The 12,073-nt window shown below is 43.9% G+C and overlaps 1 protein-coding gene across 1 annotated transcript; it reads right to left on the bottom strand.

The window, feature by feature from the left end:
* Positions 1-322: 322 nt before the first annotated feature.
* Positions 323-8,877, bottom strand: LOC144274058 (olfactory receptor 6P1-like). The gene is given in 4 exon segments (XM_077832751.1): positions 323-333; positions 8,283-8,395; positions 8,397-8,601; positions 8,604-8,877. Coding segments are annotated over 4 exon segments (603 nt in total).
* Positions 8,878-12,073: the final 3,196 nt, after the last annotated feature.

The raw sequence follows: 12,073 nt of genomic DNA, 5'->3' as shown, positions 1-12,073 counted from the left end.
AAATTCCTCACAGAAACAAGATGGGTAGTATCTGGGTGCCAAATGAAATTTCAGGAAAGAAAGCAAGGAATAGGTGGAGATAAGGTGATAAGTGCTAAGTGGCTAATTAGCAGAAGAGGCAGTGATAGCAAGTGGTTGACAGCTGTGCTGGTCACATTTTAAGGGAGGGATGTGACCAGATAGTCCAGAATATCAGAGTAACTTTAGTGTATCAAAGTCCTATAGTCCTCTTTCTGTGAGATGCTACAGCGGCCAGAGATTTGATCATGTTGCAAATAATTCCAATGGGAAAATAAAGTGCAGTAAGTGTGGAGGTGACCATTCACAGGATGACTGTGAGGAAGGGACAGAACAAAAATGTTGCAACTGTGGGGGAAACACAGCTCAGAATATGCAAGCTGTACTGAGGGGAGCAAGCTAGAGAACTACAAGAAACCCAAGTTGCTAATAACATGTCCTGTGCAGAAGCTGTTAGGAGATACCTAAAAGAGAACCTGATGTGAGGAAAGGCAATAGCCTGCAACAAATTAATGGGAGAGAATGAGTAACGTTGGGATGAAAAGAGATTCATTGCAGTAATGGTTGATGTAATCAATTGTAGTTCTCAAACAGGAAAGAAAACAGAAAATGAGAATTATAATTAAAGCTGCAGCCTAGCAACCTGTCAGTGGAACAACTTCAGACTTTCCTCAGTGAAACTACTATGGACGGTCAGAAACAGATTTTCAGCTTGAATGCCCACAGCTTAATAGCACATGGGTAGGAATTAAAGACCAATATTTTTGATATGAAAACAAAGCCTGATCTAATATGCACACAAGACTTGGCTAATAGAAAAATGAGACTATAAAATCCCAGGATATGGTCTATATGGACATCATAGAGAAATGGAAAAGGTGGGGACGGATACCCTTTTACTAAGGAGAACCTGAAGTACCTTGAAGTAGAGATTAGAAAGCTAAATATCAAGGATAATGCTATTGAGATACCAATACAAAACAATTCTACATCTCTAAGACTTTATCATGTTTATTACCCATGCAGGAAACTAGAGGCTATGGACCTGAAAGAATTCATTGCAAGTGTCACATGCCCACTCATTGTCTGTGGTGATCTGAATAGTCACAACCGATTGCGGGGAAGTAAGAAAAACATGGAAAATGTTCAGAGCAAATCTTTGAAGAGAATAATTTAGCAATAAGTGATGGAGCACCTACCAGGTTCAGTACAGCTGATGGAAGCTTCTCATGTCTGGATCTGGGACCATAGCGAGTGAATGCAGCTGTGAAATTGACAGAGGGGTGGGAATGGCTAGTGACCAGGTCCTGACATTAATTACATCTCAAGGAAAAGGATATCCCCACTTGGAATCTTAAAAAAGCAAACTGGAAAAATCTTTGGAAAGAGAAGTGAGCAATATGTGAGTAAGTAATGGATCTGTGAAGATATTGAGGAATTCTGTAGTAATATTAATAAAGGAATCATAAAGACAGCCAGCCTAGCTATTCCTAGGATGCCAACACTGCCTGAAGATAGGGGAAGTGTACCATGGTGGAACAGGGAATATGAAATGGTAATTAGGGAAAGGAATAAGTCATACAAGACAGCAAAAAATCCTCAAATAATGGACTTAATGAAATATAAAAAAGTAAGGTAGTTTCACAAAGGGCTATAAAAAGGGCAAAAAGAGAGAGCTGGACACCATAACATGGGGAAGTAAGTAAAAATACCAATACAGCAAAGATTATATATAAACAAACTAGGGAAATGAATGGAATAAAGAGTAAGAGTCACGTAACACCAAGTCTTCCAGTTGCGGGGCATGGAGTAATAAGCTCTAACAAAAGAAAAGCAGAAACTCTAGCCACCATGTTTCAAAAAGTCAGTAATGATAAATATCAGCGGTTACAAATTAGGGAGAAGAAAAGAACATTAAGGATAATTATGAGATGAAGAGGTGGGATGGGAGAAGGATGTGGATATTTTAAATGTAAACTTTAGTGTGGCTTAAGTAAAACCATGGAAAGCATAGTAAGGGAGAGAACAGTAGCACACCTAGAAAGAAGAAGGTTTATAGATAAAACACAAAGTGGGCTCCAGTAAGGTGGGAGTGTGTTTGACCACGTTGTCAGGATAGAGACAGAAGCACAAAAAAACATGAGAATCATAGAATTAATTATACTAATATTCCTGGACATAGAAAAAGCCTACGATGTGTTCTGGAGAGAGGAACTACTTCATAAAGTGGCCTCAATGGGTAACATAGAAAGAATGTACAGATGGATAAGGAACTTCTTAGGCAAAAGAACAAGTCCAACTGGAGAAAGCTTTCCTTAACGTATAGTAAATTGCAAGTGAAACTCCACAGAGCAGTGTAGTTACGCCAGCCCTCTTTAACATCATGATAAATGATCGCCCTGAAGAGATGAGGATAGGAATAGGGATCATGTTTGCTGACTGTGCCATATGGATCAAAAGCAGAAACCTTGAAAGTGCCACCAAAAAAATGATGATGCTCTTAAGAGAAGTGCAGAATGGGGAAAGAGGTGGGGCTTCAAATTCTCATAGACAAAACTAAGGGAATGATCCTCACAACATGGAAAAGCCAAAAAGATGTAAAGTTATAGCTATATGACCAATAGATAAATATACTGTCATTACAAATTCTTAGGTGTGATATTTGATAACAAGCTCACTTGGAGGGACCATATTGAAAATATTAGATAAGTGCAAAAGTCAAATACTTTTGGAACATCCTGGGGAGTGGATATGAAAATGGTGGCAATGCTATACAGAGCACTAATTAGACCAGTTATTGAGTATGGATGCCCGGCCTTTGGGTCAGCCATGAATACAAATCTGAACTAGATTATATCCACACACACGCATTGCATATCAGGTGGTGAGTTCATTACTGTATCTCTGTACTACAGATATACGCATTTCCATCAGCTGCTGCTAATTCTTAGAACGAAGCTCCCAGACTCAACCTTTTTGGGCCAAAGTACGAGATAATAGTGAAGATAGCACTAAGCTAACCGGTTTGGATAAAAACTCAACATACCCCATGTAAATAGGGTACAGAAGTGGATAGCTGATCTTCATGAAAAGAAGGGATTGAAAGAGACCAAAATGTATAGCTATGGGAAAATACTCTATCATTAGAAAATCACCCCCAGTCGGGAAAGACATGGAATTATATAATGAAATCAATAAAAAAGTGATAGACAAGATGTCACAATTATATTGATTTGCTATAAGTGGGGACACTATTGACAAATACATACAGAGGGTTCCAAAGAGGAAGAACAGAGTGGGAACAGCTTCCTGTGTGCCCTCACTCGGACTCAAGAAAGCTGTATGGCTAACTTTGTATCCGTCTTTATGGCTGAGATACACAGGGATTATGCTAGCACTAAATCGTGCTTTAGATGTGTGGCCAGCTGCTGTGGCCATCCTGTCTGACTCTTTATCAGGGCTGCAGCAGGAAACTCACAGTGGTGAGTCTGACAGCAGAAATGATTTTCTTAATGGTATATTACTGCTAACAGCCAGACTGGTGGAACTGGATATAACCAACGTAATCACATGGATCCTGGTGCAGACAGGGATAGCAGGCAACGAATTGGCTGGCAAAAAGTGTTATTAATCACAAACAAGTTGACCTCGGGATCCCCTTAAGCAAACTGGCATTTAAACACCTAATCAAAAGTGAGCTAAGGAAGGAATGGCAAAACTGTCGGCAAATGAAATGAAGGGGGAAAAAATTCCTGATTCTGCTTCCGGCTCTGACCCTCAGCTTGACTCTTGACCCTGATACTGACTCTGACCTCTGGCTTCAGTTCTGAGATCTCCAGCTCCTAACACTTGTCCTACCTATCTTTGCCCAGCATCCTGACACAGACGATGTATCGTAAAAATGAATACAGATACTTCCCACATTCTTCACAGAAGGTGAATCTTAAATTGCTCATGCTTAATTACTCAAGCACTTTAATACCCCAGTTCAGGAGGTGATATATAAATGCAAAGCAGCAGCAGTTTGGAATTGGGTGCTCACCTCTATTCATAGGACAGCTCACACTTCCGTCGATGAACTCATTTCTCAGGGTTTGAGACCAGGTGGGTGAGGTAATACCTTTTATTGGACCAACTTCTGCTGGTGAGAGACATGTTTTCGACACACAGAGCTCTTCAGGGTTTGGCAGACAAGACTCCAGTTCCACTGAGGTTCTTGTCTTTCATCATTCTGCAGAAATGGGACTTTCTCATAGAGACCTGCAGTTACCTGAAGGGACAGAAAATGGGCTTCCCCTTCGATTTAATAAGTGTAAATGCTCTCTCATAGTTGTATTCTCTCTTCGTGCTTTTCAAAAGGGTCCCACTTTGACCTTTTTCCCACTTGGTTCATTTTGTGTCTCCAAAGCGTTGTAGCTAACAATGCCCACTGTGAGTTGCAATTATACAAGTCCCATTCTACATCAGGTTTTAGTCTAATGATCCTTTGTGGAAAATATTTTAGAACATGGACAAACACCAGCTTACATTTTTGGGAGATGCCTGTCCAAGGTGATGGCCAGTTATCATGTACTTGCACCACCCCGAATTAGTATTCAAGAGATGCTGCCATCTAATGGGCATTTTTGAAAATAGTGGCCCATGTCTCACTCTTACAACATGCTGCCACCTGGGAGCCATTTTACAGTATAACTTTCCCATTATTGTATTGGCTACTGAACTCTATTGGTCACTAGTCAGTATTTCTGATGCCCCCCCGCCCCATTTCCTCTACTCTGCTGCCATCCAGTGTCGATTTCCCAGCATGACAGCCTGTTGCTCTTCTCTCCTATGGTGGATTCTTCTCGCTATAGCTGCCTCTTTCCCATTCTTAAAAAGAAAAGGAGTACTTGTGGCACCTTAGAGACTAACAAAATTTATTAGAGCATAAGCTTTCGTGAGCTAGAGCTCACTTCATCGGATGCCTGCAAGTGGGGAGATTTTATATACACAGAGAACATGAAACAATTGGTTAGTCTCTAAGGTGCCACAAGTACTCCTTTTCTTTTTAACATACAGACTGTAACAAGACTGATCAGGTAAGGTGAGCTATTACCAGCAGGAGAGCCGGGGCAGGGGGTGGGGGGTGGGGGGGAACCTATTGTCGTGATAATCAAGGTGCGCCATTTCCAGCACTTTACAAGAACAGTAGGAGGGGAAATAAACATGGGGAAATAGTTTTACTTCGTGTAAGGACACATCCACTCCCAGTCTTTATTCAAGCCTAAGTTAATTGTATCCAGTTTGCAAATGAATTCCAATTCAGCAGTCTCTCTTTGGAGTCTGTTTTTGAAGTTTTTTTGTTGAAGAATTGCCACTTTTAGGTCTGTAATCCAGTGACCAGGGAGATTGAAGTGTTCTCCAACTGGATTTTAAATGTTATAATTCTTGATGTCTGATTTGTGTCCATTTATTCTTTTACATAGAGATTGTTCAGTTTGGCCAATGTACATGGCAGAGGGGCATTGTTGGCACATGATGGCATATATCACATTGGTAGATGTGCAGGTGAACGAGCCTCTGATAGTGTGGCTGATGTGATTAGGCCCTATGATGGTGTCCCCTGAATAGATATGTGGACACAGTTGGCAACAGGCATGTGAAGTAGTTATGAGTGAGGACAAAGTCACAAAGTTCAGCCACCAGGTTTGCCGTGACATTATCAGGGATACTGTTCCTGACGACTTGTAGTCTATCTTTGTGTGGAATGATGGTGTAGAGGGCTTCTACATCCATAGTGGCTAGGATCGTGTTTTCAGGAAGATCACCGATGGATTGGAGTTTCCTCAGGAAGTCAGTGGTGTCTCAAAGATAGCTGGGAGTGCTGGTAGCGTAGGGCCTGAGGAGGGAGTGTTTGGGGACAATGTATACCTTCAAAACAGCGTCACTGCTATGGGTACCCGCATGGCCCCACAGTATGCTAACATTTTTATGGCTGACTTAGAACAACGCTTCCTCAGCTCTCGTCCCCTAATGCCCCTACTCTACTTGCGCTACATTGATGACATCTTCATCATCTGGACCCATGGAAAAGAAGCCCTTGAGGAATTCCACCATGATTTCAACAATTTCCATCCCACCATCAACCTCAGCCTGGACCAGTCCACACAAGAGATCCACTTCCTGGACACTACAGTGCTAATAAGCAATGGCCACATAAACACCACCCTATACCGGAAACCTACTGACCACTATGCTTACCTACGTGCCTCCAGCTTTCACCCAGACCACACCACACGATCCATTGTCTACAACCAAGCTCTACGATACAACCGCATTTGCTCCAACCCCTCAGACAGAGACAAACACCTACAAGATTCAAGCATTCTTACAACTACAATACCCACCTGCTGAAGTGAAGAAACAGATTGACCAAGCCAGAAGAGTACCCAGAAGTTACCTACTACAGGACAGGCCCAACAAAGAAAATAACAGAACGCCACTAGCCATCACCTTCAGCCCCCAACTAAAACCTCTCCAACGCATCATCAAGGATCTACAACCTATCCTGAAGGACGACCCATCACTCTCACAGATCTTGGGAGACAGGCAAGTCCTTGCTTACAGACAGCCCCGCAACCTGAAGCAAATACTCACCAGCAACCACACCCCACACAACAAAAACACTAACCCAGGAACCTATCCTTGCAACAAAGCCCGTTGCCAACTGTGTCCACATATCTATTCAGGGGACACCATCATAGGGCCTAATCACATCAGCCACACTATCAGAGGCTCGTTCACCTGCACATCTACCAATGTGATATATGCCATCATGTGCCAGCAATGCCCCTCTGCCATGTAGCGTGGTTTAGCAGGGGTTTCCCATCCATTCAATGCCTTTCAGTTGATGTGGGTTCCTTTTCCAATGGAAATGCATAGATTGAAGCTCCCATGACAGAATCCCAGTGGCTCTCCACGCTGAGATTCTCAGAGACGTTTAAGGGAGATAGGCATCCATCTCCCATTTAAAAGAGATTTGGGTGACTAGCTCCATCAGGTCCCTTGGGAAATCCTTTCCACAGAGTCGGAGGCCTACAATTCTCACTATTGCCCAGCTCCCCGACCTCTGGCCAAGCCCTGAAGTGCTCCCAGTGACTGAGCCAGCACTGCCGTGTTTGGCATCACAGGAGTTCTGCCCGTTGGTAGGTGGTAGCCACTTCCTCTCACCATAAGTTGCCTCACCCCCTGAGGAAAGTGCCCTGTGTGGAGCAGAGCTGCCTGGGGTACCTGAGGCTGACTAGACACTGTGCCCTCAGAATTAGCCCTGTTGGACATTGGGCTTGTTGCAGTTAGTTTTGGAACGCTCATTGTAACAGGTCCCCTCCCTTTGAACTGCTCTGTGCAGCTGGTGGAAGCAGAGCAGCTGGTGCCCTGCAGGGCCAGGAGCAGAGTCCCTCGTCAGTGACCGTTTGACAGACCCGACCCCCGGAACGGCCTCCGTTCTACGGGTGCCCTAGCAAACCCCCAGCTGGGCCTGGACAGTCCCAGTGGACCTGGCGTGTGAGTCTACCTCTTTGTTTGCCCAACCTCCCTGCCTCCAAGGGCCCGGTGAGCCTGGAGCTGTTGCTTTCACAGAGCTGGTCACAGCCGGGTGTAGCCCAGATAAGAGCTATAACGCTGTTCCTGGTGACGTGTCCAGAGGTCACTGCTGGGGCCTGGTTGTTTGCCTCCGGCCTCTGTGAGTTCAGTGAAGATGGTTGGTTTGCCGAGGGTTATGACTGTAATATGCACAATTTCAGGGGTGGCAGATTTCCCAGCCTTACGTTCCCATCTCTGCTGCACAAGGAGTTACTATTTTTATTGTCCAAACATTTATTTTGATCACGAATGGCTTTTCTAAAGATCTAAACAATTGGTTACAATTTTGTCTCCATTCTGCCCAGTGCCCATAACTCCATGATGGGAACATGGTTATGGCCACCTCCCTCCCTGGTCCTTCCAGTGAGGTGGACAACACTGAGTGCTGAGATTTTCACTAGGACTTTTCAACTTAATTTTAATGGGGGATGATTGCTGAAATCACCCAGACAGCCTGAGGTTTTCAAAGCTAAGTTATTATCTCAGAGTCTCTGCACGTTTTTGCAAAAGCTACATTTACTGAATGCTTTCCTCAAAGCTTCCTTGACCTCTCTGTTTCTCAGGCTGTAGATGAGGAAGGACCAGGGGAGTGAGGACCATATAGCAAAGAGGGAGCACTTTGTTTAGGTCTCTCAGTGTATCACGTTTCAGTAGCATGTAGACAATCATTAGGGTTCCATAGAAAATTGTCACCACAATGAGGTGAGAGGAGCAGGTGGAAAAGGCCTTTTGCCTACTGGTGGTGGAGGGGATTCTGGATGCTGGCAATGATACACACGTAGGATGTCAGGGTTAGTAGGAATGGATGCAGGGTGAATACACAGGACACTAACCAGTGTGTGTCACTGCAGGAGAGCTCTATAGGTGGGATGACATCACAATAGAAATGGTCAATATCATTCGGGCCACAGAATGTTAACTGTGATAGGAATAAAACAAAGATAGTACTAGCCAAACAAGCTTTAACCAGGACCCAGCAACCAACTGGAGGAAAAACCCAGTATTCATAAGAGTTGAATAGTGCAGTGGTTTACATATTGCTAAATACCGACCATAAGACATCGCTGCTAGGAGGCAGCATTCTGTAGCTGCCAGAGCACAAAAGAAATACAGTTGTGTGATGCAGCCACTGACTGAGATGGTTCTGTCCCCAGTCAGGAGACTGGCTAGCATCCAGGGCAGGATGGTTGTGGTGTAGCAGATCTCCAAGCAGGACAAATTCCCCAGGAAGAAGTACATGGGGGTGTGAAGGTGCTGATCAGCCACAACGAGCACCACAATGAGGGTGTTCCCAACCACGGTTGCCATGTAGATCACTAGGAACATCAGGAAGAGAAGAATTTGCAGGTCAGGGAGATCCCCGAATCCCAGGAGGAAGAATTCTGTGATGGCTGTTTGGTTTCTGCAGTCTGCCATTGGTTGTGTCTCGGAACAATAAATCTGTGCGACTGAATTGGAAGGACACAGAGTTAAAAGTTAATTAAATCTCATGAATTAATTCCATAAATATTCAGAAACTCCCCTTCCTCTCCTGGTTACAGGCTGAAATTTTAAGACTAAATTTAGATTTCAGAGCAAAGTGCCAGGAAACTGAGTCTGAGGACAGAACATTGCTCTGATGGGGAAGAGGGTGTTCGACACGGATACCAGTGACTACTATAACAGCCCATTTGTCTCGTAGCCACATACTCATATGACAGATCAGATCATTTCTCTGTCTATCTGACATACCAGAGCTTAACAATGATGCTTAAATGCTGTATTTCATTTCTGGCAATGGCCAGAATCATGCCATGTCTTATGAGTCAAAATCAAACATCAACTAAAATCTTGGACTGAGATTTTTCAATGTGGTCTAGAGTTCGTAGGCACCGTCCTGTGTTAGATTTCTTTCCATGAATTCTAACAATATATCCGGGTATATTCAGCATTTCAGTGCCCTGTAGGAGAAGGAATAATATTCACCCCCTCACAAGAGATCAGTTCATGCCATAAATTATGAAGTGGAGTAAATTCTCCCTTTTAGTGCCTGTGGTGGTGATGGTAACGTGGTGAGGGACGGGCAGTGCCTTTTCTGTTTCCCAACAGTAGCTATGTAGCAGTCATAAAATACAGTTCTTTGGAGGGTGGATCTTAGGAAGGGGTAAAACCAGGCTGATGTGCAACCCTAACTGGGGAGTGACCCTCCCCACTCCATAATGAGTGTGGGATGATAATACACGAACAGGAAAGGCCCTGGGGTGGGGTGGGGGAGGGGGGAAAAGATGCTGTCCCTAAACTCAGAGTCTAGAAACAATCTGGCATGTGTGATCTGGGTTAGTAAGACTCTATCACTACTCGCCACCCATTGGGGCACACACTGAGCCAGATCCTCAGCTGGTGTAAATCAAGGTAGCTCCATTTCTGTCATTGGGACAGTTCCTCAACTGAGGACCTGTCACAAGTCATGAATCTCATGCTCCATCTCTGTGAAAAGGTGCTATGAACACTGACTGGCGCTGCAGTGGGAAGGAGAGGCTAAAACTCTTAATATTCACCTGAGGAAGAGCTCTGTGTAGCTCAAAAGCTTCTCTCATTCACCAACAGGAGTTGGTCCAATAAAAGATATTACCTCACCCACCTTGTTCCTCTAATATTCACAAAGCACATTCATGTCCCTGTGTCAAGGTTCCTTCCCCACTCTGAATTCTAGGGTACAGATGTGGGGACCTGCATGATAAACCCCCTAAGCTTATTTTTACCAGCCTAGGTTAAAACTTCCCCAAGTTACAAACTATTTTACCTTTTGCCCTTGGACTTTATTGCTGCCACCACCAAGCGTCTAATAAATATATAACAGGGAAAGAGCCTGCTTGGAAACGTCTTTCCCCCCAAAAAATCCTCCCAAACCCTAAACCCCCTTTCCTGGGGAAGCCTTGATAAAAATCCTCACCAATTTGCATAGGTGAACACAGACCCAAACCCTTGGATCTTAAGAACAATGAAAACCCAATCAGGTTCTTAAAAGAAGAATTTTAATTGAAGGAAAAGTAAAAATCACCTCTGTAAAATCAGGATGGTAAATACCTTACAGGGTAATCAGATTCAAAACAGAGAATCCCTCTCGGCAAAACACAAAAACAGGAATATTGATTGACTGGGAATTGGTCCTGCTTTGAGCAGGGGGTTGGACTAGATGACCTCATGAGGTCCTTTGCAACACTGATATTCTATGATTCTATGAATATACATTCCATTCAGCACAGCTTATTTTATCAGCCATTTAAACAAAACAGAATCTAACGCATATCTAGCTAGATTACTTACTAAGTTCTAAGACTCCATTCCTTTTCTGTTCCCGGGAAAAACATCACACAGATGGAGAGAACCTTTGTTTCTCCCCCGCTCCAGCTTTGAAAGTATCTTGTCTCCTCATTGGTCATTTTGGTCAGGTGCCAGCGAGGTTATCCTAGCTTCTTAACCCTTTACAGGTGAAAGGGTTTTTCCTCTGGCCAGGAGGGATTTTAAAGGTATTTACCCTTCCCTTTATATTTATGACATGCCCCCCAAATCACAGATAGGGTGAAACGCTGGCTGTGATTTCTTCCTGGAGCTCTAGGAGAAAACAGAGTTAATCAGACACATGCACCTCTAAATATACTACCAAGTATAAAAAGACTAACAATATTTTCCACATGTCAAGGACGATTTTAACCAGTTGATTCTGGGAAACTTTCACGGGAGAGTGCATCAGCCACTTTGTTAGAAGCTCCTGAGATGTGTTGGATGTCGAAATCAAAATCTTGGAGAGCTAAACTCCACCGAATATGTTTTTGTTATTTCCCGTGGCGGTATGAAGCCACTGTAGCGCAGCATGGTCGGTTTGCAGGTGGAAACGCCGTCCCCAAACACATGGGAGTAGCTTTTCCAGAGCGTAGACAATGGCGTAACATACTTTTTCACTGACTGACCAGTTGCTTTCCCACTCAGACAGCTTCTTGCTGAGAAACACTACAGAGTGGAATTCTTGATCCGGTCCTTCTTGCATTAAAACTGCTCCCACACCACGCTAGGATGCATCTGTGGTTACTAGGAATGGTTTGTCAAAGTCTGGGGCCCTTAGTACAGGGTCAGACATGAGTGTCGCTTTAAGCTGGTTAAAGGCCTTCTGACACTCTTTGGTCCACTGAACGGCATTTGGCTGTTCCTTTTTGGTTAGGTCTGTCAGTGGGGCGGCAATTTGGCTGTATTGTGGTACAAATCGCCTGTAATATCCGGCCAAACCTAAGAAGGATTGGACCTGTTTCTTTGACTTTGGGACAGGCCATTTTTGGATAGCATCCACTTTGGCCTGTAGGGGGTTGATAGTTCCTTGACCCACCTGGTGTCCAAGGTGAGTCACTCTGTTTAGGCCTATTTGACACTTCTTAGCCTTAACAGTTAGTCCTGCCTCCCT

The sequence above is a fragment of the Eretmochelys imbricata genome, chromosome 14 (genome assembly GCF_965152235.1).
Source record: "Eretmochelys imbricata isolate rEreImb1 chromosome 14, rEreImb1.hap1, whole genome shotgun sequence".
NCBI lineage: Eukaryota > Metazoa > Chordata > Testudines > Cheloniidae > Eretmochelys > Eretmochelys imbricata.
The sequence above is the reverse complement of the archived record's forward strand: the minus strand, read 5'-3'. Positions and strand labels throughout refer to the sequence as shown.